The sequence below is a fragment of the Porcisia hertigi genome, chromosome 31, assembly GCF_017918235.1.
Source record: "Porcisia hertigi strain C119 chromosome 31, whole genome shotgun sequence".
In the NCBI taxonomy this organism is placed as follows: Eukaryota; Euglenozoa; class Kinetoplastea; order Trypanosomatida; family Trypanosomatidae; genus Porcisia; species Porcisia hertigi.
This window is the reverse complement of record NC_090590.1, coordinates 216,716-243,158: the sequence shown is the minus strand read 5'-3', so window position 1 is coordinate 243,158 and position 26,443 is coordinate 216,716. Positions and strand designations below refer to the sequence as shown.

General features: G+C 57.5%; 8 protein-coding genes across 8 annotated transcripts; all 8 read left to right on the top strand.

Moving 5' to 3' along the window:
• Window positions 1–631: 631 nt before the first annotated feature.
• Window positions 632–6,169, top strand: JKF63_03801 (uncharacterized protein; the record flags this gene model as incomplete). The annotated part of the gene is made up of 2 exons (XM_067899799.1): window positions 632–2,833; window positions 2,873–6,169. 2 exons carry the CDS (start codon window positions 632–634, stop codon window positions 6,167–6,169), a joined length of 5,499 nt encoding a protein of 1,832 aa, XP_067755005.1.
• A 1,127-nt stretch (window positions 6,170–7,296) lies between these two features.
• Window positions 7,297–8,304, top strand: JKF63_03800 (uncharacterized protein; the record flags this gene model as incomplete). The annotated part of the gene is made up of 1 exon (XM_067899798.1): window positions 7,297–8,304. One exon carries the CDS (start codon window positions 7,297–7,299, stop codon window positions 8,302–8,304), a length of 1,008 nt encoding a protein of 335 aa, XP_067755004.1.
• A 786-nt stretch (window positions 8,305–9,090) lies between these two features.
• JKF63_03799 (uncharacterized protein) lies at window positions 9,091–11,859 on the top strand (the record flags this gene model as incomplete). The annotated part of the gene is made up of 1 exon (XM_067899797.1): window positions 9,091–11,859. The coding sequence occupies one exon, from the start codon at window positions 9,091–9,093 to the stop codon at window positions 11,857–11,859; it is 2,769 nt and encodes a 922-aa protein (XP_067755003.1).
• Window positions 11,860–12,569: 710 nt separating this feature from the next.
• On the top strand, window positions 12,570–15,392 carry JKF63_03798 (uncharacterized protein; the record flags this gene model as incomplete). Its single annotated transcript, XM_067899796.1, has 1 exon — window positions 12,570–15,392. The coding sequence occupies one exon, from the start codon at window positions 12,570–12,572 to the stop codon at window positions 15,390–15,392; it is 2,823 nt and encodes a 940-aa protein (XP_067755002.1).
• A 687-nt stretch (window positions 15,393–16,079) lies between these two features.
• Window positions 16,080–18,530, top strand: JKF63_03797 (uncharacterized protein; the record flags this gene model as incomplete). Its single annotated transcript, XM_067899795.1, has 1 exon — window positions 16,080–18,530. The coding sequence occupies one exon, from the start codon at window positions 16,080–16,082 to the stop codon at window positions 18,528–18,530; it is 2,451 nt and encodes an 816-aa protein (XP_067755001.1).
• Window positions 18,531–19,112: 582 nt separating this feature from the next.
• JKF63_03796 (uncharacterized protein) lies at window positions 19,113–20,813 on the top strand (the record flags this gene model as incomplete). Its single annotated transcript, XM_067899794.1, has 1 exon — window positions 19,113–20,813. One exon carries the CDS (start codon window positions 19,113–19,115, stop codon window positions 20,811–20,813), a length of 1,701 nt encoding a protein of 566 aa, XP_067755000.1.
• Window positions 20,814–21,368: 555 nt separating this feature from the next.
• JKF63_03795 (uncharacterized protein) lies at window positions 21,369–22,709 on the top strand (the record flags this gene model as incomplete). The annotated part of the gene is made up of 1 exon (XM_067899793.1): window positions 21,369–22,709. The coding sequence occupies one exon, from the start codon at window positions 21,369–21,371 to the stop codon at window positions 22,707–22,709; it is 1,341 nt and encodes a 446-aa protein (XP_067754999.1).
• A 538-nt stretch (window positions 22,710–23,247) lies between these two features.
• On the top strand, window positions 23,248–24,126 carry JKF63_03794 (uncharacterized protein; the record flags this gene model as incomplete). The annotated part of the gene is made up of 1 exon (XM_067899792.1): window positions 23,248–24,126. The coding sequence occupies one exon, from the start codon at window positions 23,248–23,250 to the stop codon at window positions 24,124–24,126; it is 879 nt and encodes a 292-aa protein (XP_067754998.1).
• Window positions 24,127–26,443: the final 2,317 nt, after the last annotated feature.

Here is a 26,443-nt window from a genome sequence, read left to right as displayed (position 1 = left end):
TATCTGCTGACTGTCTCCCTCGGTGACAGTGGAAACCCCTTCCCCCCTTCCCCCCCCCTCACTCTCTTTCTCTCTCTCGTCAGTGCCGACTCCCCTGCCGCCCCTCGTGAATACATTGCAGCGGAGCGTGCCATTGTGCTTTTCTTTGTCCCCTTGACGGCTGGTGGCGGCACACCCCCTGCTGCGGACTCCCTCTGTACAAACGTACGGCATATATGTAGAGCGTTTGTTTGTGTCCCTTCGTTTTATTTTTCCATTCTACCCCCCCCCCTCCCCTCCCCCCCGGGGACGGTCATATCCTCGTTGCCCCCTCTTCTCCTCTTATATGTATATACACACTCTGCGCGCAACTGTTCTTTGTTGGCCTCGTGTGTGTGTGTATGTGTGTGTTTGTGTGTGTGTGTGTGTGTGTGTGTCCCTTCATACGGTCTCATCACCACCACCACCCCTTTGTTTTTCGCCGACAGGGGTGTGCTGCGCCCGCCTTGGTCCTGTGCGTCGGTTTGCCTGCGTAACGCAATCACTGCCGATGTTGGAACGTGTCAGTGCACACACTGTTAAACCAGGTCCATAAATTTTGTCGCTTCCACAAACGGTTCGGCAACCGCCTTTGCAGAGAACCACCGCACGGATGCAACCCCTTTCTGCTGCTCCACGTGACATACCGGTGCAGTCTACTGTGTTCCCTCCTCAGGCCGATACCACGTCTCGCCTCCTCGCGCGGGAGCACTCCGGGACACCGGATGACACGCCACTGCGGAAGGCCAGTGTGGCCACTGCAGAAGATGCAAGCGCCGGTGCCGTGAAACCTTCAGCCCTCACAGCTGCCGACACCACAGGCAGCGTCTTCAGCTCCGGAGGGCTGCCTTTGGAAATGGGTAGCCTTATTCTCTCCACCATTCCATCTGGTGAGCCCTCACCTCTTTCGAATTCGTTCTACAAGACACCGATGGATGCGCCACCGCTCTCCTCCTTAGCCCGCCCCTCACGGCGTCGCTTCTCTGTGAACAGCGAAGCACAAGAAGGCGAAGCCTCACGGTCAGCATACAGGGGCGCACACGCGATGGCGTCGAGTCACCCCCTCACTGTGAGCTTAATCAAAGCACGGCCTACTGAGTGCAGCACCCCCTACGTAGCTTCACGCGCAAGCGCAACAATGCCGCCCGAGTCTTTTGACCCCCCACACCCGCGTCGAACAGTCGTCTGTTCTGCTGGGGTGTCTGGGGAGATGGAAAGCATCTCTCTCCCACCCGCGGAGTCGGAGACAGTACAGCTGACAGCTGCTGCAACTCTCCGGACACCACCAAAGCTTACTGGCACGAATAGACACTGTGTATCTCCGGGCGGGTGTCCCGCTTGCACCACTACCGTCGCTGCGGCAGTCACGCCTGTTGAGATCAAAGGTGAAACAATTTTCAACAACGGAACCATCTGGCTGAGGGACGCCATGCAGGATTGCGCAGAAATAGGGGACGCTGATGCACGTCATCCATACCTGTCGCCCCTCTTTAGCTCCAGCGTGGCGAGCGGTGCATCCGACTTGGACGACAACGGTAATGGGGCCAGTGAGCAGGACGAAAGCGGCACCCTGACTCACTGTAGTCCTCTGCAACGCCCACTCGTCGGCGAGCTTTCGCCGGTCACCCACACCACGTGTACCACCCCACCGCCTACAGGGGTGGATACAGCCGCCTCGAGTTATTTCGGGGGTGAATACACTCTTTTTCAGCCTCCAGCACACTCCCCGGGTCGGTGCTGGCCCTGTCTCAGCCCCTCTTCTGTGTCTCCGTTGCAGACAAACCTCATCACAGACGTATGGACCGAGACAGGCGGCACTCAGGACCCTCAGAGCGGGCAGCAACAGCGTCAGCGAGCACTGTCGCCCCTTAAAGGGACTAGCGGTACTATTACGGTGCAACAAACTGCGGTAGTGGGATACGGCTCCCTCGGCAGCCCCATCCCTCTACTACAGCGGGGGGCAACGACGGAGTCTCACGATAGCCCCACTCCCTTCCCCCCTTTGTGGGGCTCTACCTCCGCCACCACGAAGGGACCGAGAACTGAAATGAGCACACAGGTGTTCCCTGGCACACCTTTGATCTACACCCCTGTCCAGCTTCAAGCCCCGCGGGCGTTGATGCTCGGAGAAACACCCCACACTCCTGTAGCGAAGAGCCCAAAAGAGAACCTGACCGGCTCGCAAGGGGTGCCGTCGCACGGTCACAGCCACACACAATACCTTACAGCCTCCTCCCCACCGGAGAAGATCGAGACGCCAGTCGACAAATCACCGCAGCACCCTCATAAAAGTCCAGGCAACTCCATGGGCCCCGTTTCTCTCAACCTTTACAACCCCTACGCGCTTCGAGGTTTCTCAGCTGTGACTCCCGCCAGTGACAGCCCCTCTCCCTCCTTTTTCTCTGCCGCGCCCTGGGCCGCCTCTTCTTCCCCCCGAACACGATCTGCCCCTTTCAGTGCGCAAGATGAAGCGGCCGCGGCACTGTCCGCTTCTGCAGCGCAGCCCGAAGACTTGAACTACGGCAATTCCCCCACGTCGCCGCACACCCCGTCGGCGAACCGCACACCCGGACCGTTCGCATTCCATGACAACTCCGTGACGCAACACAGTCTAGGCCACTCCCACTCACGCTATCGCTCACAGCTGCCCTCCCAGTGTATTACTCCGCAGAAATCGGCTCGCCGCACCTTCTCCCGCCAAACGACGCCGTCGCAGTCGTTTCGCTCAAAAGTTCAGACCAACAGTTTCGAAATACAGAAGCAACAACATTACATGGCCCAATACGGCAGAGATGTGATGAAAGGCGACAGTCAGCTGAGCATGAATGGATCCCTGATCAACGTTGGGCTCACCGGCATCGCGGAGCGCGACTACCTTGCCCCTAGCCGCAATCCATTCAGTCTTTACCGAAGACTGGATTCATATGTCGCCAACCCCTCAGTGCTCCCGTTGCATGCAACCCCTGCCGCCGTCCCCCCCAACCCCACGCCTTTTGAACATCATCTTTCAAAGAAACAGGTGATGTTTGTAGAAGCGCTGCGGAACACCATCCTGCGGCCTGACGCGGCCGTTGTCTTGTATGAGCAAATTGTACCCGCGCCCCCGCGCCCCCCAGGCATTGTGCACCGCGCACAGATGGAGAGGTCCGTCTTCTATAGCCCGCCCACCGCTACCCTGGAGAACTGCCCCTTTAAGGCTTGCCTCTCCTCGGCCAGAATTTCTCTCGCTGCGCAATGCCACGGTGGTCAAGACGTTGCGGATGGATATGACCACCGCACATCACTCCTGGCAACGCAGAAACCGGCTGCGCAGCCACCCTCAAGAGAGATGCACATCCCTGGGCAGCAAGAGCCAGATTCGATTTCGCCTTCAGGGACAGCCGCCACTCATCTTGAGGCCCAAGAAAATGTCGCGCTGTCAGAATTCTTCCCGAGCACTCCACAGTCTCTCTACCGACACGGGCTACAGCGCGCTTCACTGCCGGTGACCGACGCGACCGAGGACAAAGCCTTGCCAGTCGTGCGTGGCCTTATGCCAGGCCCATCCTCCACGGCGCTGTACTCCCAGCCCAGTGCGGGCTGTAGTGCGCCTCGCGCTGGCCGACAACTGCAATTTGGGGACAGGGAGAATGATAAGGAGAAGTCGCAAAGCGGCTGCGATGAGTTGGACTGCTCCTCCAGCCCTACTCCCGCTGAGAAGACGGCACGACTGAAAACGGTGCGGGCTTGGGACCCGATTGACCTCCACGCGGAGGGCAGCGGGAGTACACGGGGAAGTCACAAATCGCCGAATTTCCTCAACCACACCGCGTCGAATTTCGGTTTCTCCTCAAGTGGACGACCATATCAGGGAAAGGGGCGTGACGCGCTCAGTATACCTCGCCTGCACCCTCTTGGACGGACACCGGAATGGGAGACGTTACCCCCGACGCACGACGGAAAGGTGACGGCAACCGCTGTAACTGTTCCATCTCTCAATTTGACCAGTTTGGCAAAGCACACACCACAGCTGAAGCTGCGAACCCCAACGCCACAGCAGCGCCTCTCACCGAGCAGAGAGGCACCAGGACTACGCATCCCCAATGAGTCTTCGTGGATACACGGGGGGCAGATCCCTGTTGTGGCTGGGGCGGGCCCACGTGTCCCCTCGGCGGACTACGCGGAAACCGCAAATTTGCACATGGGCATCCGCGCGGCGGAGTCCCTTTCGGGCCTGCTAGAGGCGACCAATGGAAGCGATGAAGAGATACCTGGTGATCGCTTTCAGGCGCACCACACCTTTCAGTTCCTGCACAGCATCGTGCCGACTTCGCGAAGGGGCGATGTCTGGGCAGGGGCGCAAGAACATGACCGCAGGCCTATCCCGTTATGCGTTGAGGAAAATGGCGTCACATGGCTCGCCGTGCATCGACTCAGCGGGCTTCCGTACGCGGTAAAGGAAGTGCCTTCCACGGCATTGAACCTCACTGAGCTGCGCTCTATCACTCTTTCCATGAACCCTTCGTCGAGAGAAGCAACAGCGAGCAGGGAAGCCCATCCTGAGTTGCCAGTGGAGCGCTCTACGACCCTCAGCGCAGATGACCGACTAGAGATGGAAGACTACATTGTCCGCTACTACAGCCTCACCACACCACCGCAGAGCAGCGATAAGCCAAAGGTGCATCTGTTGCAGCTTGAGTACTTCCCCCGCGGGTCGCTGTGGGATCTGGCCACACGTTGCAACAGACCCCACGGGGTCTGCTCCGCACATGCGCCAACGCCCCCCATCGCTAGCGCGGGGGAAGTGAAAAGCCGGTTCTGGCTCGAAGCTGTGTCGCAGGGCCTGCGAGGATTGCGGGTACTTCATCATGCCCATCTTATACACGGGTATCCGTTACCGCTATCGCTTTTCCTGTGTGGCAACACGTCCTCGACGGTGCGCTTCAAGTGGGCCTGCTTTGGCAATGCGCGAGCTCACAGCGATCCCTACCCGATGGACTCTGTACCGGCGTGGATGAGGGAGGCGATGACTCAACCTTGCCAGACGCCCAGCCCAGGAGACCCCTCCGCCGCGCCGGAGGGGATCGAAGTGGCTCTCTTCTGTCTGGGTATATTAGACATCTTGGTGAATTACGGCCACGTGCAACTGTTCGACGTGCCGCAATCGCATGACTGGGTCTGCCTCAGTAAGCTGAAGCGGATAGAAGCCGTTGTGGGGCATACAAAAAAACATCCGCACGTAGGCGGGACAGATTGTGATGAGGACACGCGGACATTGATGCGCCTGATACACATCCTGTGGGACGTCTCCGCCAGCTGCAGCACTGCGGATCAGGCTTTGGCGAGACTCGGCGTCTGTATAGATCCCGCCGCCCAGGCTGTGGAGCAGCTCTACGAGTGCGAACTGGATCGTCTAACCCATCAATTGGAAGAGCGGCGGCATCGCAGCCAACATCAGGGGCAGATGGAGGCTCTCCATAGTGGAAACAAAGGGTCTTGCATTCTGAAAGAGGCAAGCTTTCTCTATTCTTCTGAGGCGAGGGCGGCTGTCGCTAGTACGTTCTCGAGGCGTCACGTCGAGGCCCTCGAGTCATTCTCGCCCCCACTAAATCCAGCACCTGACCCCTTCTTGGTTTCCACCAGCGCCTCGCCTTTCGGCGCCGTTCCGCTGCCTCCAAAGAGTCGCAGCAACACTCCGAATGTATCCTATTCGGTTCGAACCCCGCTGCATCCCACACTACTAGAGCGTCCCCTCACGATGCCAAAGATACAGCTCCTCCCCCGTAGCGCTTCTGCTGAGCCCCCTGCTGATGCCTCGGTCGCTCTTGGACCTCCGCGGCTTGAACTTGCGGCATCCGACTGGACAAGGCAGGGATGCAGCGGGGGTATGCTTGGACACCGAAGAAAGCCAGACATTCACCCCGTCATGCTCGAGGCGGCCAACTGCATCCTCGAGAACGCTTTGAGCTACAGCGGCGGTAGCGTCATGAATGCCATGACGACTATATTGAGGCCTGTGGTGGAATCAATGTATCAGCGAGGATGGACAAGTCTGTGTGGGGGTGTGCCCATAACCGTTCCAGTAGACAGCACCATGAATGAGCGCACAGAATCAAGCGATGGGGTTGAGACAATAATGAAGTCTCTACGGCCGCTGACCTCATTTGAGTAGTTCCTACAGGGAAAAAAAAGAGATTGAGAAAAAAGCGAGCGTTGTTCAAATATCGAAAAAAAAGGGGTCGGCAGGGCACACTCGTTAACGCGTGCTGTGACGGAATACACATGAGCAGTTGTGAGGAGTAGCGGCGCGCACACTTTGCTGCTGCTGCTGCCGTGGCGTCGGCGGTCCTCTTTCGGTCCTGTCAAGCCCCTCCTCCTCCTCCTCCTACCCACTTGTAGAGTAATTTGTATTTCCCTGCATGTATGTGGGGAGACACAAGCGTTTTCTCTTTCCCATGTGCTCTCTCCTTTCCTTTGCGTGTATCTCTACACCCATCTATACATTTAGAGATACAGATATATAATTCTTTTGCATGTGTATACGTGTGTGTCGCTCTTCTTTCTGCTGTCGAAGGTTTGTCAAGACAAACGTCGCCCACGCCTCGTCTTTAGTGGTGTGAGGACACGGTACGATCCCCTCACTCATCCTCCCTCCCTCCCTCCCCACATGCACACACACTTGACATTGTGTTTGGGTGTTCTCTCTTCTCGAGTACATAAAAGGCGTGCGTTTTTTTTTTCGGTTCCGCTCATCTCCTTTTCGACCGCTAACATTGCTTCCGGGATGCGATGCGGTGTGATGTGGTGTGATGCGCGTGCGGGCTCGATGGGGGAGAGAAGGCCTTTCACTTGACTGGTGTGGCCTGACAATAAGCCGCAGAGCACTCAATGGTGCTCGTCATGGGTCTCGTGTGTGTGCGTGTTTGGTCCGATCTAACCCCAAGGCAAACAAAGCGCTGGCGTGTGCTCTGGCGTCTTGCCATAACGGGCGTGGTTGTGTGTGTGTGTGTGTTGTGCGTTCGACAGCAGATGATGAAGCGGTGTGGACATCGCACCCTCCCAGCCGCTGACAGACGCCCCAACGCTACTGCGGACATGCACATGTAAAGCAAGGGATCATGATGACAACAATCCTCTCCTTCGGCGTCCCCTCCCTTCTTTTTCTGCCTTGTTCACTATGCCAACCGTCCTCCGCACACGGTGTGCCTACACGACGGGGCGAAGCGGGGTACAAATAACCCCCCCTCCTTCCGGTTTCGCTCACACACACACACACACACTTTGATCGGCCCAGGCCATATGTATCGCTGTCAATCCGCGGAGAAGCTTGTAGAACTGAATGAGCGCTACCGCATCTTTGGCCGATTCCGCCCATCCACGATTGTGGACTTGGCTGCGGCCCCTGGCGGGTTTGCACAGGTTGCGTTGGAGCTGATGCGCACCCAATGGATCGCGCCGCAGTCGGCGCTGCCCCCGGTGGTCATTGCAGTGGATCAACGGCCCATCGCCCCCATGCCGGGCCTTGTAGCCGTTCGCGGCAACATCCTTCAGCACCAGCGAATTCTGCACACAGTCCAAGGTATATTATCTCAGCGAACTGTCTCCACAAAATCGTCACCGCTCGCGTCTTCCTCTGCGCGGACTGCACCGCTGGTAAGGTCTGTGGACATGGTACTCCACGACGGTGTCTCTGTTGTCAAGGGGCAGCGCACCTCGTCAATCACGTACGCCCAAAACCAAATGGCCCTAAGCTCCCTATTGTTGGCCAGCAAACTTTTCCAGCGCTTTGGTCCTATGCCCGATCTCTCCACAGAGGCAGAGAGACCCCACCCACGCAAACCTGAAGGATGCGTCAGCGGCAGCACCTCTGCACCACACGTGTCATCGCCTGTGCTTCCTGTGTGCTTCGTCTCCAAAGTGCTTTACTGCGATCACTTCCCACAAGTCCTCGCAGCCACCCGAACTTTGTTTCGCCACGTAAGCACATGCAAGCCGCTCGCCACCCGCCCGGACAGTCTTGAAAGGTATGTGGTGGCCACGCACTTCCAGCCCGCAGTATGGCGACGGCTCACCGCGCCGCACGCACCTGCTCCGCAGAAAAATCTCAATCGACGGCGGAAACGCAATCGCCCGGCCGCATCAGCCTCCCTTTTCAGTATGGCTCCAGCGCCGGAAGACTGCGACAGGGCCCACAACATTGTTTGGACTTGTCTCGGTTGTGGGCGCACCTGCCTGGGCTGTCAGCCATGTGTGCAGTGTGGCCCCTACCGTGCAGAGGAGGATACCGCAGGGTCAATGACCCTGTAAAGTGCGGCCACACACGATCGGTGCTCTCTCGGGCCTCACAGATCAGTGAGGACTCGAGTGCAAGGCGATGCAGACTTCTATTTGGCATAGTGCCCTTTGCCTATGGAGAGCATACACACACACACCAACACACACTTATAGCACAGGATCAGAGGCTGCTCAATGACTTTGTACATACCGACAACGCCCCTCTTGCCCCCCCCACCACCACCACCCATAAGTCACCACTACCGTGCAATTGGGGTGCGTAGAGAGATGGCGACAAGCGATGTTTTCATGTCTCCCTCCGCTCTTTCATTTTTTTGCTTTTTTCTCGGCTCCACAAAGGGGGGGGTGGCCGACCTCTATTCATCTTTCTGGGTGTCAATAACGCACGTGTGCATACACACCAGCGTACCCCACTCGCCTCTTGGACATCTCTTCCCCGCCCCACGCACTCTCTACCCTCCTCACCCTTTTGCTTCCCCCACCCCTCGCCCACTCATATTTCTGTTGGCATGACGCGCCGGCTTGCACCTCTGCCTCCTGTATGTCATTCGAACACACTCCTCTCCATATCCCCTATGGATCTGATGGAACTGCGAATATTGGCATCCCCTCTCCCCTCCCCCCCAAAAAAAAAAATTGTGACTCCTCCACTCAGGGCAACACACGCATCGTGAGAGGTGATCAGCTCCCCTACCCTATCCCGAACCCAGCCCACACACGCACGTCCGTCATCCCCACGTACACCATTCCCACATATCCGCATCTCCCACCTCTGCCCTACTAGTGAGGGTTCAAAAAATGAAAGCTCAACGACTCTACTCGCGCCTTGCAGTTGCGCTTCTCTCTGCTGGCATCCACGGCAACACCGCGGCGGTGGCCACGGCTGCCTGGACGCCCTCGCGACACGTCAGTGCGGAATCCACCCTGCCCAAAGAGAGACACGCTGGGGTTCTCGACGACGACAAAGATGCGCTACCGGCTGCTGATCCGGTGCATGCAGAGGAAGACGGTGCTGAAGAGCCGCACCGTGCCTCACTGGCGTCCCAACTGCTTCCGTATGTGTATAGCCCCAGCAGCGATAATGGGCACGCGCACCTTTCGCTACCTATCGATCACGTGTCCTTGCGCCGCATTAAGAATATAATGCGTGTAAAAAGCAAGGAAGACTTAAACAAAGCACTTTGCGGCGTCGGCCTGCTCGAAACACCGGAGAGCTGCATTCGCTACATCAACCTGACCGTCTCGTACATACGCCAGCTCGCGCGGATGGAGGAACAGGCTCAGTCCACATCCATTGCGACACGCCATCGTGCAGCCTCCCTCCAGCGACAGCTTCGGGGCCTTCAACTTAGTGGGCAGGAGAGGAGCGCGATGCTGCGGAAGGCATGCCACCTCGCTGAGGAAAGACGAGTGCCGCTCGTTGTTGCTAGTCGACTACTGCGCTTTCGGTGGCCTGACACACTCTCCACCAGCGCCGGTGGCGTCCGTCAATCCTATGTGATGGACTTGGTTCGTAGCTGGGCCACGGAAAGTCTGCAAAGGAGCGAGATCGAGCCGCGCGACGCGCGCGCGCTTCTGGGCAACTGCGCGTATGCCCTGAAGTCCGCAGTGCGCCGACTCACCAGAGACCAATCGACAGACGCACTTGGCGAGATTTCATCCTTCATTGGAGCGCTTGCAATGACGGCCAGCCAAGACATGCACTCGCCCGCAAAGGCGGAGGGCTTGGTCGCTCTCATGTGGGCTGTGCACCTGACGGGGTGCCCGGCGCCAGCGAGCTTCTGGGACACCATGGTTCAGCGTGTGGTAGACATGAATAAAGCACTGGGCGCCGAGTTTTCGAGCGGTGCAGAAGAGGCATCCGCGAAGGACCGAAGGCCCACATCCGCCTCGGGTCTTTCTCCGTCACCCCCGTCCGCAAAACTGCCGCGTGTGGGCCATTTTTTCAGCACCCTCACAACCCGCCAGCTCTACCGCTTCCTCATGGTGCTAAAGTTGATAAAGTGGGATGGGAGCCCAACCGTTTTGCATCATCTGGCCGATCAGGCGCTGCGCAACATCGCATTTGAGCTGGAGGCTTCCAACTTTCAGCGACACGCGACCACGAAGAGCGAGGGCCACGGGGAAGGGGAACAGGGGACACTGGCGAAGGCGAGCATTAAGCCATTTTCTGCTGTAGGTGCCACAGAGATCCCTCTGGAGTTGACACAGCAAAAAGCCGTGCACCTGCCCCGGTCAGTGGCAGTGAATCGCATTCGGCAGGTCGCTGATCTGAAGCCGAACGAGTTCCTTGAACTCCTCTACGTCGCCGGCGAGTTAGGGGTGCCGTTTGGCGTCTCAGCAAGCCGCATGGCGGACGAGCTCCTCACACCACTAGTGCAGCACCTCAATGCCAAGGAGCTCATCCTTCTCCTTCAGGTGGTACGTCACACGCGAAGCCAGTCCTCTGGTCTGCTCCAGGCGGTCATAGATCGCCTTGTCGAGCACGGCGCCACCGGCCCCTATGCGCTCCCACTAGCGAAGGGAGCTCTGAAGACTGCCGCGAGGGCGCCGACCGTATTCCAGAGCGTGTGCATGGACAATTTTGTGGACCTCTTCACAACCACGTGCGAGGTGCAGCACACGCTCGTGCGGGCCACAGAAGTGGCTGCAATGGGTGACATCCTTTACACACTCAGCAGGCGCTACGAGGAGACGTCGCTGCAGGGCCAGCGCATTCGGGAAATCGTAAATCTTCTCTGCGCACAGATGGACCGACTCATTCAGCTGCAGGTGACATCCAGCTCGACCTCAGACCGGCTACTGGAGTGCACTGTTCTCTTGCGCATGCGATCCAACAAGGCGCTGTACCCAGCAGTGCAAGAGTTGCTCGCCTCTAGGGCTGTGGCGGTGGAGCGGGCGGAACACCGTCGCGAAGCCCGCCAGAAACGGGCCATAAAGTGGATCCAGGCACAGGCAGAGAGAGCGGTGGAAGGTCAAAGATCTTCTCGGCACAGTGAATCGCCGAGGTGGGAAGAACTTGCTGAAGATGACCTCCCGCAGGTGGCGAGGGCTGCCCTTTCCGTGTACAGCGAATTTGTGTACATGTTTGAGCGCATGATTACGGTCAAGGCGGTGTTGACGGCGAGGGACTACGAGTTGTTTTCAGTCAACATCAAAAAAGCGGGCCTGTACAGTATTTTGCAAGGGGCTCAGCTTTTCCAACGAGGACACTTGGAGGCTCTACTCCCCTACACGACGCCCTTGTCCCAGGCAGCCGCGCAGGAAATCTCACATGTGCTGCCAACGTATATTGAAAAAACGGTCGCAAACGCTGTGCTCGCACGGCTTTCCAGCAGCCGCTTCTCTGCGTCAGACACCGACGACGAGGTGCTGAAGGTCTTGGGCCACGTGCACTGCGACGCGGCCAAGGTAGACGCTGTGATTTGTATGCTGGTTCAGTCACCGCTGCGGAAGCTACAACAACAACGACCAGTATGGCTGTACGTGGCAGAGCTGGCGCGCCGCTTCGGCTCTGAGGCGACCAAAAAGTCAGTCTCAGTGTACTTGAAGAAAGCGCTCTACTAAGTCTCACGTGGAGCCTCGAGTAGCCTATCTGTGTGTTGAAGAGTAGACGGGGAACGGGGGGATGGGGGGATGGAGGGGGAGGAGGGCGGGGGGAACCTCATCGCCGCGGTTGTCCTCTCTCTCATTTCACGCTGAGCATGCTCTCTGCCGGTATGCACGAAATAGCAGGGGTACGTGAGGTGTTGATGTTTGTTTTACAGAGATCGACTTCCCTAGTGAGATGCGGTGGGCAAAGTATTTCTGAGGGGGGAGGCGGGGGGGACCATGTCGTTGTGGCTGATGGGATCGTGACTCTGCCACCCACAAATATACCAAAAATTATAAACAATGGACACCACCTGCATACAAAGATTCACATACACGCATATTTATACACACACAAACATATATATATATATATCCGGTGGTCTGTTCTTCACCAACGTACGCGCAACCCTTTGCGCCGAAGAAAAAAGGAGGGCGACGGGAAGAAGGTCAATTGTGCTGCTCTGTAGATGTATGCAAGTCAAGCAGGTACGTTCCCGCCGCACACCGCTGCTTCAATGGCGTCCTGATTCTCCTCTCGGTGTACACCTGGAGCTCCCCCCCCCCCACCTCTGACTATACTTTGGCTCACAAGTCCCCCTTTTTTGCGTTCTTCCCTGGGGTGTACGTGCTCACATGGATTGACACTTCCTTAAGTTCTGCCGGTCCCTCGCCAAAAAAACAAAATGAGAAGACTTGCGCTAACCCCAGCGCTGAGGGCCGCCACACTGCCGTTGCGGTGTGCCCTCGTATTTTATGACGTGTCGTGTGGCAGCGCCTACCTCTCTCAGACACGGTGCACTGGAACGCAGCGACGCCTCGTTCGGCCCACAGAAGAAGGCGTCGCTGAGCTGATGGAGGATGACGACGACGAGCGCTTTTACGTCGGTACCGTCCACAACGCATCTGCCGGTGCCTCCTCACCGCTCTCTGCCATCGCTGAGGCCGCCTCGCTCTATCGAAAGGTGGCAACGATGAGCCTCGGTGACAAGGCGGAACGGACGGAAAAAATACTCGATAGCGATCATGCCGATGATGGTGATGCAAATACAACAAATGGCGCACCGGCTACCAACGCCGCTCAAAAGGAAATCGGGACGGAGGCATCAACAGGGGATTTGGATGACGCCGTGCAGGAAGAAGCGAATGGAAGCGAGGCGCATGTTCAGCAGCAGCAGCAGTACTACTACGAGCTTCCGGTGCAGACACTCACCGAAATTTCCACTGCGTACCTGCGCTCAACAGAAAACGTTTCCCTCGTGTCAATACAGGAGGAGCATATATTGTTTCCCGTCTTACTGGAGCGCCTGCAGGAGTTTCATGTGTCGCAGCTTCTTGACATCGTCGACTGCCACTGGAGTCGGTCTACCATGCTTCGCTATGGCACCCAATACAAGGATGCGGTGCGTGACCGTATCGCTCAGCTTGCCACTGCTGCAGCAACGCAGTTGGAAGCGAAAAAGAAGAGGCAGCAGGAGCAGAACTTGTCCTCCAGCACTCTAGGCCGATCATCCACCTCTGACAGCGCGCTTGGAGAAACACGGCAAGGGGAGAGTCGCAGTACCCAGACAACAGGACCCAGCAAGGAGGAGGAGGATGACGACGACGACGCTGCCGTCTTCGTTTCGGAAAAGGAGGCAGCCGTTTCGCAGCGCTCTGCCGACGCTATTCTCACGCATGCCGACAAGGAGATCACCGCCGCGACGGTTTATCGGGCCTTGGTAGTCATGGGCATCAGTGCAGGGCACCGCAAGCGCGACTTGCCTTTTTTCCAGCTTCTTGGCAACTACTTTTCTTTTTTTATTAACGATTATCGTGACCCACATGACCTCGTGCGTGTTCTGACGGCGCTGGCACGTGCGAAGATCGTACCGTCGCCAGCGTTCCTCAACATGATTGCGCGCCGCATGCCAGTATTGCACAAACGCGTCCCGCTGGAACCGCTAGCGGCCTATCGGGCCCTGTCGAACTTCGCTCGAATGGGGCACACCTCCATGAACACCTTCCGCTTTCTTGCGGATTGCATGTTTTCTCACATTGAAAAGCACATCAGCGAGGAGAAGCAGCAGCGCCGTACGAATCCAGCGGCATCGGAGCCACTAACAGCGGCGGTGCACGAATCAGGCGCGAAGGGAGGTCTGCCCTCTGTATCTGCTGCAGCAGCCTACATGGGCCTCGCGCAGATGTACACCCCCGATGTCCTGGAAAAGGCTCGATTGCGTCGCATGTGTGGTCTCAAGCCGTCTATGTTCACGAGGTGGCTCGCTATCCTCGCCAGATTTAACGCCCCACATCAGCAGTACCTGCGTCCCCTTATCAAGCCTGTCATATTGCCTATGCTCCCCTACTTCCCGCCACCAAGCTTCACTCGACTGGTGAGTGCGACGCGGGTGTTCAAGTCAACCGATGGCGTTCTCGTCGATGCGCTGGTGGAGCGCGTGTGCAATGTTCTCGCACCAGCCGGCACACTGACACGCGAGGATGCAATGGAGCTTCTACGGCTCATAGCCCAGGATGACACTCCAGTGCCTGCCCAGCTGGATCGCGTCTTCCAGATATGCAAAGACTTTCTTGGGAGCTCGACAAGCATCTCTAATGCCCAAGAAGGGGAGCAGTGCAATGGTGACCCTAGCGCGAAGCCGCGGCCGCGCGGCACCGTAACGGTTGTGCCACGTCCACGAGATATGTGCAACCTAGTGAAGGTTATCGGCTCCCTTCAAAGGAGAAGCGAGATCCCGCTCGAGTCTCTCACTCCGCTGCTGGAGCTGACGAAGGACTTTGCACAGCGCCTCGCTTATCTGATGGATCTGTGCGTTGTCTCTCTCGCGCAAGTGGATACCTTTCTGGAACTGTGCGAGCGGCACCAAATCCCAGACGTGTCGGGAGCGTTGGAGAAGCTCATGCTCAAACGACGGGACGTAGTGCTGCATACGAAGCGCACTCCACAAGACGCAGCAGCTGCAGCGAACAACGACGGTATTGGTGGTGCCGCTGACGACGATGAGGCGGAGGAGGCGTACTACAGCCAACTGGACATTGACGTGCGCGAGACGTTCAACAAGATTCTCTTCACAAACGACTGGAACACCCACTGCCACTACCGACCCCTACCCGGCCCGTTGCAGGTGGACTTCCGAAACGAGCTGACAAAAGTGTCTGCCCTTGAGCTCCTCAAGGCAGTGGACTTGTTTGCCAAGGCGTGCCCTGGAGCGCTGCATGACGCACCGCGGCTGTTCCTCAGCCGAAGTGTCCTAGAAAAGGTAGGAAAAGAGGGTGAGGTGGTGGTGGAAGAAGAAACAAATACCCTCGTCATTCGCCAGCCCCGCGCCGAGCTTCTCACTCGTGAGGATTTGCAATGTTTTACAGAGTTGGTGCAGCGCACCCCTCTTGAGACAGTGCGCACCGCACCGGTTGTGTGGAATTTTATTAAAGAAAAGGCACAACGACTCGGGATGACGTCGGTCGAGGCGACCGCCGAGCAGCGCCTCATCGATCTGCATGGTGTTTAACGCAAGTGTTACTGCTCTTCGGCTTGAGGGGGGGGAAGACCACGCCTGGCACCCGATGATGCGTTGCCAAAGATGCAGTCACCGCCTTGAGGCGCACTTGGCAGACATTTATATATTTATATATGTTTTTTCCCCCGTGTCGTGTAGTATGCTCAGCGTTTTTGACCCTAAGCGTGAAGAAGGAAAAAAAGAAGCGACAGGGGAAGGGAGAACAATACAGACGAGAGTACACACACAACAGCAATGAGGAGGGGGGTGTGCGTAAAAGAACTCCCCTCCCACACATACACCTGCACACATGCACATGCACATCCATAGCTCGGCTGCGTGACTACCGCTTGTACGTGGACTGGAGGGATCTATGGACCGGCCTTTCTTCCCCTGTGTGCGTCTGGCCTAAGTGCTGTACAGTCCGAGGAACCGCCCGATATATGCAAAGATGAAAAACCAATAAAACGGGAACTCGAGACATGAGCTGGAGCAGGGCTCTTCCTCCCCCTGCCCCCGTATGACGCTATCGAATCACTGCCCTCTCCCCCCCCACCTCCCCTTTCTCGCACCATGAGCCTCCCCCTACACACACTCACACTTGGAAGACGGCTTTGTGGTCGCTTCTCGGCTTTCCCTTCGACTTATGCGTGGGCAACGGGTACTGTCATAATTTGTGTTGAGCAAACGACAAGGTTCATGGATGAAGCTGGAGCTCATTACAATGATACTGCCATACCACTGCAACTAAACCTCAGCTACGTAAATGTGGCCCACGATGCATGTTTTAGGTGGTTGCAGCGCAAGTACTCCAACATCAAGCCAGTAGTTGAGACACCCCATGCCGATTCGAAAAGAAAGAAGCTGCACGTCGACTCAACTCTCCTGCAGCGCCTGGAGAACGACGTCGTCGCCTGCGACGAGCTGCGGTGGCGCGCTTTTTCCTTTCCGTCGCATCCGCTCAGCCCTCTACCTGCCAGCTATCGACATGCTCCTGTGAGAAAGGCTGGCACCCCCGCTACGACGGTCGAGCTGCATCACACACACCAACACCCATCCAACGAAGCGAACGGCATCGCACCCGGAAGAAAAGATCACTACACCCTCGTCATCAACACACGGGAGGAGAACGATGCGATGAGACGCCTCAAGAGCAAGCGCGAGCCAGAGGACGGATCTGCCGCTGCCGCAGGAGCCACCAGTGTGGCACCCGTACCCCGCGTGGAAGAGTTGTTGGAGAGAGCCGTCCGGGAGGAGAAGCAGGCGCACTGGTGCCGCATTCTGTGCGAAGAAATCGTCGGCCACGAAGCGCCTCGGACATCCAACTGGGCAGCCCGGTGGATACCACGCAACTGGCAGCCACTCCTAGGCGGCTATGTGAGCGCGCCAAGCCGCGTCGACCAAGCTCGCTTCTTAATTTTTCCACAGTCGGGGCACCTCAACGTGGATGCGCGTGACCCAAGAGCGCTGTCCTACACCGGTGGCAGAAATCCCGACAGCCCGCAGAGTGTGCCGTATTACGTGCGCGGCAACGCGCACTGGGTGGTGGAAGAAAGCAACCCAGCTGCGGGAGCTGGAGCACCAACAAAGGCAAATCATAGTCAACCGAGCAACGCAGTAGTGACGAGGGGTGGTCTGCATCACACACTCACCTATGCGCGTATCAAATCAGCGCCGCCATCGGGGCAACGAAGCTGGGCCGACGTGGTGGAGCTCTCCACCGCGTACCAGCAGGCCCGCACGGAGCGCCAGTATGCACCGGAGAGGGCAAAAGTGCAGCGGGTGACGCTGCTCGAGGATTCAGTCGCCGTCAAGACGAGTCAAGGCAACCCACGCCACAGCACCCTCATATCTGCAACGCATGCCACGGTTCTGCACAGCGGTGTCGCGCATCAGAGAGCGCTCTCCACCACCTCCACCTCAAAGGCGCATTCACAAAATGCGGAACCGTCGACGATCGCGGACGACGCAGTACTGCAACTGCGCCTCGATGACGTCTACGACAGTAGCGTGCAGCACTTCGCGCTGCCTGGCATCTTGCAGCGCTGGTGGCGCCCTGTTGCAACTACAGCCTCTACGATTGAGTCAGGACAAGTGACTGGCTCGCACTCACTTGAAGGTGCCCCGCGTGGACTCTATCGCATGCGCTGGTCAGGCGGGCCGGGAGTGGAGTTGTGTCAGGTCAGCGGAGGCTCGGATGGCACAAACTCAGCGACGTCGCCCCCTGCGCCGTCATCACTCCTGACCGTCTTTGGCAAATTTTGGTCGGAGTCGTGGGTCCAGGTGCCTCTCTCTTCGCGCTGGATGCTGACGCTGCGCAACCAGACTGCCCTTGTCATTCCACTAGAGCCGAATGTAACCGTCAGTCCGCCAGTGGTGACCACGGAGAAAACAGGCGCCGGTCCAGTCAACACGGCCTCTTGTGTCTCCGATGAAAACTCCTCGCGTCTCGGGCGTGTTTGCATGCATCCGTACTTCTGGGCGACTCAGGGGCCGCGGTGGGACGCGACGCTCGTACGTGGCTTCAAGAATGACTACAACGGCCTCCATCACGCACGGCGATGGTACTCGATTCTTTCAGCGGAGCTGACGCTGGAAGGAGGAAAGCAGACAGACAGCGGTCGATGCGGCAAGAAGAGCCGCGGCAATGCCGCCCCACAACCGCAAGAACACTGCAGCACCGATGGCGCGAGAAAAAACGGGGCAGAAATGGCGGAAAGACACCCGGAAGACTTGACCTCAGCCGCTGGGAACTGGTGGAGGAGGGGGGGTACCTCGCTGACGGCCTTCGCGAATGCATGCATGGCAGACACCCTGCGCGGCTACCCGCGCGCATCCGTCGGTTTCTCCTTCGTCTCGCGGATGCCGCGCCTCACCATTACACCCTTCAACGAAATCATTCCTCACAAATTCGAATGCTCGTTGAACTGGCTCGCCGACTTCAAGCGCAACACTGGCGAATCAGAGAGCGGCAAAGACGAGCAGGGAAGTGCCGGGTTCGGGTTGCAGCTGCAAAGCGGATTATCGAAGGCGGGGCCCTCTGCCGCCTCCCCAACCACGAAGGCCGATGACATGCCGTTTCTGCGCGTGTCGCCAGTAGAGACGTTCCAGCATTTTAAGTGCGGACTGACGTGGCGCTTTGACGACTGAGAAGGCACGCAGCAAAACGCCAACGAAGAAGAGGTGATAATACTGGGTCTTCGTGTGCGTATGTGTGTGTGGAGGGGGGGGGGTCCGGGTGCGCAGCGGAGTGTCCTGCGCACCCATTCCCCGTCGCTGAAGAACACTCCATCAAAACATCCGAGCAGCTACAACACGGAAGTACACAAGGATAAAAGTAATGTGAACAACGAAATAAACGGTGCGGTTTGTGCGCATTCGCGTTGCATTTTAAGACAAAGCGTGACGGTGTCCTTCTCGCCTCTCCCATCCTTCGTGGGGGAGGGTAGGAGAGGCGACGACACCACCGTCATGTCATCTGTGTGGTTATGTGTGGTGAGGGAGCACACACAGCCCCCATAGCCCACTATACATAACCATTTGCTAGTTAGCCCGCCCATCCACCCCAACTCGAAAACCTTTTTGTACGTTTTCCATGTTCGCATCAAATTTTTTTTGCACACGTGTTGTCCTGTTGTCTGTACCCCCCCCACCCCTCACGGGGAGTGCGCTCACAACGACTCCTTACTGCGGTCACACATTGAACAGCTGGATTTGGATGAAGGTAATGTCATGCCCCTCCCTGAGAACGCTTCCCCGGAGCAGAAACGGCAGCAGCGGCAACCCAAGAGGGAGGGGGGTGGCGAGAATGCATGTCCACCGATCTCAGGGGCGACTGCGCCGCTGACGCTGCACCCCGTTTTCTCCCCCTCCCACAAGACCAGCATGCCGCAGCCCCGACACTCGACTACGGCCAATGGAAAAAAATGCACCCAACGGCGGATCCACAACAAAAAGTCGAATCCCAACGCCGCGACTCCCTTTAACCACCGCGCTCGCTTCACGAAACTAAAGCGCGGCATCCATGCACAGCGCCAGCGGGCATTACGTTCTTTGCGGCTGGCGGAACCGAAACGCGGCACTGGTGCAGTCGCGCGAATAGGGTCTTCCGAAACCCCTCCGCCTCTCCTCAGTCCCTCATCCTCTACCGAGGATTGGGCCACCGATACAGGGAACAACATATCCTCGTGCACGCGCAACGTACGTCACGGCTCCCCGCTAACCGTCGAACGCACTGTCGCGGCGATGAACTCGCTCTACACCAGGCTGGCCGCGTCCATGACAAATCGCCAATACAGGCGGGCAAAGGCGCTGAAAAAGTGTATCCGCGCAGGCCAGCTGAGGCTGCGGCGCGAATTGCGGGATCGTCCACTACAGAATGCTTTGGAATGTAATACAGACCCAACCAGTCGACACGCATCTCTCAGAGCTGGTGCAGGTTTGCAACAGATGCAGAAAACGGTGTTCACCCGCGACAGTGCGACGCCGTCCCCATATCGAAGTTTTTACCCCCCCTCGACTTGGCTGGGTCTGGGTCGACACCCGCATAGTGCGTGGGTAGATCAACGAACCGGCCGCTACCCACAGCTGTGCACTGACGGGTATTTAAAAGTGGTAGTGCTCTACTTCATGAATGGTGAGGTCGCCGACCTCGGCACCGTGCCGGACACAAGCATGGAGGCGATGATCCCTGCCCCACCCTCATCATCATTGCCATCATCGCCTCCCCACACCGCACTTTCGCGGTCGCAGCGTGCCATGAAGTCGTCTCTCTTCGCCGCCGCGTACTGTACAAACGTGCTCACCGATGCGCTCGATGATCTCTGCTTCACGTTGCTGCAGGGTCTCTACAAGGAGCAGAGAGACTTGAGGCAGAAGCAGCCCCTGCAGTTTAAGGCGCGGCAGCGATACGTTGTGGGCTTTCAGGAAGCGCTGAAATGTCTCAAGGCGGGGCGCGTGCGGCTTGTCTTGCTAGCGACGGATGTGGAAGTCGTGGAGTTGCCCGCCCCGGCACCACCACCACCACCTCAGTCCTTGGACATCGCGGCTAGTGAAGGCCGGACAGCCTCGACCTCTGCGCGTCCGGCAAGCACGTCAACGCGAAAGAAGGCAGCGTTTCACACGCTGCGGGAGGCCGTTCAACTTGTGCAGCAGCTTTGTGGTGTTTCTGGGTCTGCCACACACGACCCGATACCGAGTCTCGGCAGAAACAACACCAGAGCACCACCCCCATGCGTTTGCTGCATGTCGCGCCAGCGACTCTCCTACGCGCTGTACGCGAAAGGCAGCAAGGTGGGCTGTGTGGCGGTGCTGCAAGCTGAAAAGAACCGCGAGGCTCTCAAGGCGGTGATGTGCTACGCCCGATATTTGACGAACGTGTACACTGCAGAGCTGGGCACGGAGATGGCCGCAGAGAAGGACGTGCAGCAGTAAAACTAAAGGAATAGTGCAGGCCTACTTTTCAAGGGAATGGGGGGCGGAGGAGCGGACAGGCTTGGGTGGGGTGCAGCGCCTTGTCACTGCGGATTGGGTGGTGCTGTTGGCTCAGACCCGCAACGGTTACTTGTTTGCGCAAATAAAAGGAGTTTTTTGGCGCGGTGTGATCACATGGTTGCGTTTTTTCGGGAATAAATAGCCCACGAAATAATGAAGTCTGCCGCGCTCTTTCGCTGCCTGCCGATATGCCGACGGGGTGCGCGTCATTTTGCGTGCTCACCAATCCACGAATTGTCCCTCCACAGTGTGAGGGGAGGGAGGGGGGAGGCGGCGTCTTTTTTTTTTCCCCCCTCCCCTCCCTCCCCCCTCTTTCCTCCTTCCTGTATGGGTTTCTCATACGTTTTCGTCTGCTTCTCCTCACCATCTCCTCGTCTGTCTGCCGCTCCTGCAGGAGCCGCCTTTTGTGTGGTATTCGACGCTTGATAAGGCGGCGAGTCCTTTTTCACCTCTCCTCCTTCCACCCCCGCTGCTCCGCCCACACTTGTCAGACGAATGGCTTTCATGATCTCGGACACCTGTGCATCGCCACAGCGACTGTCGAAGAATGCGGAGAAGCATTGTGCTGCTGATATCTGCGCCTTGGATCATCGCCTCGGTCGATGCGTGAGGCAAGTAGAAATGCTCATGGCATCTTCGACAGGAGACTCCGCACCATTCCGTTACCACGGCAGACGCTCCACCACGTCTTGCATTCGACGTCTAGGGGAGCTGCTTCGTGAAGCAAAAGAGCTTGAGCAACGCGTCGCAGCGGAGTCGTCCGACAACACCGGCAACACACAGGAGACGACAGAGTCCGTAGACGACGATACAGACACTCCGCTGGGCGCCTACTACCGTCAACAGCTGCAGGCGTGCTTCACTCATATTCAGCAAGACGCCAATGCTGCGCAAAAGCTGCTGGCGCAGTTTCTCTCCAAGTCCCCCACGCTCGCGCATCTGCCTGTGAGTTGTGTTGGCACTGCCCCTCAGACACTCGAGCACGGCTTTACCGCTTCCGCTGCCGCCTCCTTCGATAACTCGAGTCGCATCTACGCGGATGTGGTGCCGCCGCGTGCAGCGTGCATTCCACCAGCTGCAGTGCACTCCGTTGAGGGTCCCTCCTCCTCTTGGACGGAAGCACAGGATCCGTCGCCGATTCGAGAAGGCGCAGCCCAGACGAAGGCCACACCGGCTGCCAAGGGAAGAATGACAACCGCTGTAGTGACATCGGCTTCCTTTTCGGCGCATCCGAACCGCACGCCTTCCGCAGCCGGTGCCACCATCTCCGCGGAAGACTGCATCATGGAGGACATTCAACAAGCGATTCACCAAATGAAAGACGGTGCCCTGCAGATGAGTGCGCTGATGGCGCAGGAGAAATCGCAGATGAAGTCGGCAAACGACCTCCTGTCGGGTGGTGTTGCCAAAAGTCAAGCGAATATGCGCCAACTCGACCGCGTCTCCTATGTGGGCGAGGCACAGCGTGCTCCGTGGATACTAAAACATGTGCCAGGCATGCCAATCCTGTGGCGCACGGTGCTGCAGCCGATGTGGGCCTTTCTCAAGCAAGTGCTTCTGATGGTGTCTATTATCGCTGTGACTGGCTGCATGGTGTTGCTCATTGGCGTTGTGCCGAAGCCGGTAGTGTATCGTGGACAGCGAAGCGACACTCCCAACAGCCGTACGCCGCCCCAAATCGCCTCTGCACTGACACCGGTGCCATTAACCACCACCACACCGCCTCCGCCAGAGGTGAACGTCGATCCGTCCGTCCCAGCAGAAGTCTTGCAAAATATTTCGATGCCGCTCCCGCGTGATGAGAGCCCCCTGGTGAGTCTTTCAGATGACTTGTGACACACCCCAGAGAAAAAAAAAAGCGTCGAGAGAGACGCCCTTTCAGCTGGACCTCGTGACGGCTTTCACATGCCCACAAGTCTACATGTGTACTGGGGAGGAGCCGCTGTTGATTTGTGCTCCTGCAGCAGCATGGCTCAATTACACAACGCAAAGAAAAAAAAAGCGTCCCCGGAAAGCCTGGAACACATTGCTCTCCTCTCCTGTCTCCCTCCTCCCCTTTCCCTTCCCCCCCCCCTCGCCCGGGGGGACGCTCTTCTTCTTTGAACAACTCCCCTTAATCTGAATAACCCTCTTTTTCGTTCAATATCGAGGCAGCGCGCCTGCGCAGAACAACGCCAACAACGAAAGCTGCCCGACATTTGCTAAAATCATTACCTGATCTCCATCCTTTCCTCATCTCTGGGTGTGCGTGCGTATGTATGCGCGCATCTCGCTGAATCTCATCCCCCCTCCTCCCACTCCACCCTGCAGACCTCATTTCTTTCTTCTCGGCGAAGCGCCAAAAGACCTGCCCCACACCGCCAACCTCCACATCATGGCGTCACTCTACGCGCAAGTGGCCTCTTTGGATATGGGAGCGCTGCCACCGGCGCAGAAGTACGGCATCGAGGCCGCATTTCTCGCCATTATTTTTCTGGGCTTCGGTGTGTACAACCACGTCGTCATCCCCGCCATCGCGGCAGTGGTACAAGGGCGCATCCCGGTGCGCGCGAAGCCGCTAGAGAAACTCTCGGTGAAAGACAAGATGTATATCTGCTTCGCCAACGCAGTAACCGCCCTGTTTGTGTACCATACATACCGCTTCGTCCGCAACACAGAAGTGAGCCGCATGTCGCTCAACTTCCTCGATGGCCAGGCTGTGGTACGGTCACTGCTGTGGCTCCCGGTGCACCTCCCGGTGCTTTTCATTCTCTACGACTTCTTTTACACACTCTTCCACTGGGCCCTTCACTGGCCTCCCATCTACCCCCTTATCCACAAGCATCATCACCGGCAAGTGTCCCCCTTCCGCGGTAACAGCGACGCTATCAATGACAACCCGATAGAGTACATCTCAGGCGAGTACCTGCACCTGCTAGTGCTGTATCTGCTGACACGCATGACCCCGGTTGGTCAAGTACACGCCATCACCACCATCCTCTTCATTTTCCTGGGCGGCACCCTCGCCAGCTTGAACCACACCCGCATCGATCTCCGCATACCGTACATATTCAACGTGAGAGCACACGACTTCCACCACCGGCAGCCGCGTGTGAACTTTGGGCAGTACATCATGTTCTGGGATTGGGTGTTCGGCACCTTCCAGGCACCAGCAGCAGAAGAAAAAGGACTGCCCTCTGAGAAGTTGGCGCACAAACGCACAAAACGGGGGTGTGATGAATCTTTAGAGCAGGTGGGTAGTAAACACAAATAGTGGTCATTGGGGAGCGAGTGGGGGGGGTGACGGTGATGGGGGGGGAGGGGAGGGGAGGAGGAAGGAGCGCCACGCAAACGGGTGATCCCTCTGTAACCTTGATCTCCGTCCATGTGTGAGGCAGCTGAGGGACCGAAGTCCCTACTGACAAATGCGGATTCCCTCGGGGGTCTCCCCCCTCCCCATTTGTCATCGAGTGTTTCTTCTGGACATGCCCCCTCACTCATGTTGTTTCATGGGTTGAGTCTTGGAAAGCGCACGGGGGCATGTACAAACGAGCACGTGTCAGTGCATTGGCAGGGACTGCAGTAAAGAAGGGTTCGTGTCTCAACTTGGTAAAACTCACATGCGCGTGTGGTTCCCCACGCCTCCTCATCTCCGCCTCCTCCATCCCATTCACCAGCCACAGCCCTCTGCGATGTGACCGGCGCGCTCTTCTTGAACAGCTCACCTGCCCCTTGTAGGGACTGACAGACACACACACACAAACACACACGCAGCGACGCGTATGGCGTGCTGGTGAACAGAGGTGGAAGGCGTGTGCGTGTGTGTATATCGAGGCAAGGACAGGGAGAAAAACTCAAAACTAGCAAAGCACCGCGCAAATATCCATGCGCCCCCGTAGGATCTTCGAGCACACGAACGGAGCAGTGGTATACACAATAGACACGCAGACGGACGCATGAATCCATTTGGACTTCCTTTTGTTTTACCCTCACCCTTTTTGCACGTTTGTGTGTCTGCGCGCTTTTTTCGCGTCTTCTCGCCCCCCTTCCCCTTTGTCGAGGGGGGAGGGAGAGAGGGGGGGGCAGTCGACCCCCGCCCCCGATAACCTATTCAAGATGCTCTTCCTGCCCTCCCTCTTCTCCCCACATATTCTTCCTCAACCTCGTCTCTCTGTTGTCCTCACCACAACACCCACGCCCAGAATCGTGCATATGTGCTGCTTCTACATTCTGCTCTCCGCCACCCCCATATTGACACACTAACAGGAATCGAATATAGAGTAAGAGTCTATATATTATATTGTTTTCTTCTCCCCTCCTTCACTATCGCGCACAGGATTCCGCATAGCCTCAACCACCGCAGACTGTAGTTGCCTTTTTTTTCTTTTTGATTTGGGTTTGTTCACTCCTCCTCCCCCCTCCCCCCTCCCCTTCACCCCACCCCGACACCCCTTTCTCACACACACACACACACACACACCTTTGTGCTACCACGCCAGCATGAGTGGGCTGAATCACCCCGGCAAGGCGCCGCTTGAGAGGAATGTGCTCGACCCCCACCAGGGCAGGGAGCCGCGGCCGATACAGGACAACAACGATGATCTCAAAGAGGAGGACTACGGGGATCGCCTGCGCGTCAGCCTGTCGAATATCGATGCGGATACGGCTGGAGTGTCCGAGGTGGTTCTGAACGGAAATCGCTTGGAGCACAAGAGCAATGGCCCAAATGGAGGCGGCGATCGAACGGGTGCTTTGGAGAGCGAAGAGGAAAGCGACGCAGCTGGCAAGCGCCCCCCCAAACAGCCCGGCAAGCTGCGCAAGGCCATTCATGTGCTGCGCTTTTACTACAATGTGGTGGTTCCATTTGGCGGCTTCCTCGCCACCACCTTCAACCTCGCCTCAGCCACCCTCGGTGCCGGTATCATCTCCATTCCATCCGGCTTCAATCTGAGTGGGGTGATCATGTCTTGCGTCTATCTTTTCCTGGCCGCGATAGGTACCGTCTACTCCATGAATCTGCTGGCAAAAGTAATGGTCATGACCGGAATTCGGAGCTACGCGCAGGCGGCGCGTCTGCTACTCGGTCGCGGCGCGGATTATTTCCTTGCAGCGCTCATCATCATCCAGTGCTTCGGTGGGTCTGTCGCCTACATTATGGTAACAAGCTCGCTGCTCAAGCCCGTCCTGATGGCACCGAACTCGCCTGAGTTCTTGCAGACAAAGACTGGCAACCGAGTCATGACGTCCATGGTGTGGCTCGTTCTCATGCTTCCACTGGTTTTCCCGAAGAAGGTGAACTCTTTGCGCTACGTGTCCACCATCGGTGTGGTCTTTATTGTGTACTTTGCTGCGTGCATGATTGCGCACTCCGCCATGAACGGGCTGCGCGACTCTTCGATTCGTAACGAAATGCGCTTGATGCGCACTGGCAACGAGGCGCTGGAGGGCCTCGGCGTGTTTCTCTTCAGTTTGATGGTGCAGCTAAACGCCTTCGACATATTTTTCGAAATGCAGCACAAGACGGTGCTCCACTTCACGCTCTACACCTCCATTGCCATCGGTATGTGCGTGCTGCTCTACCTCCTCTGTGG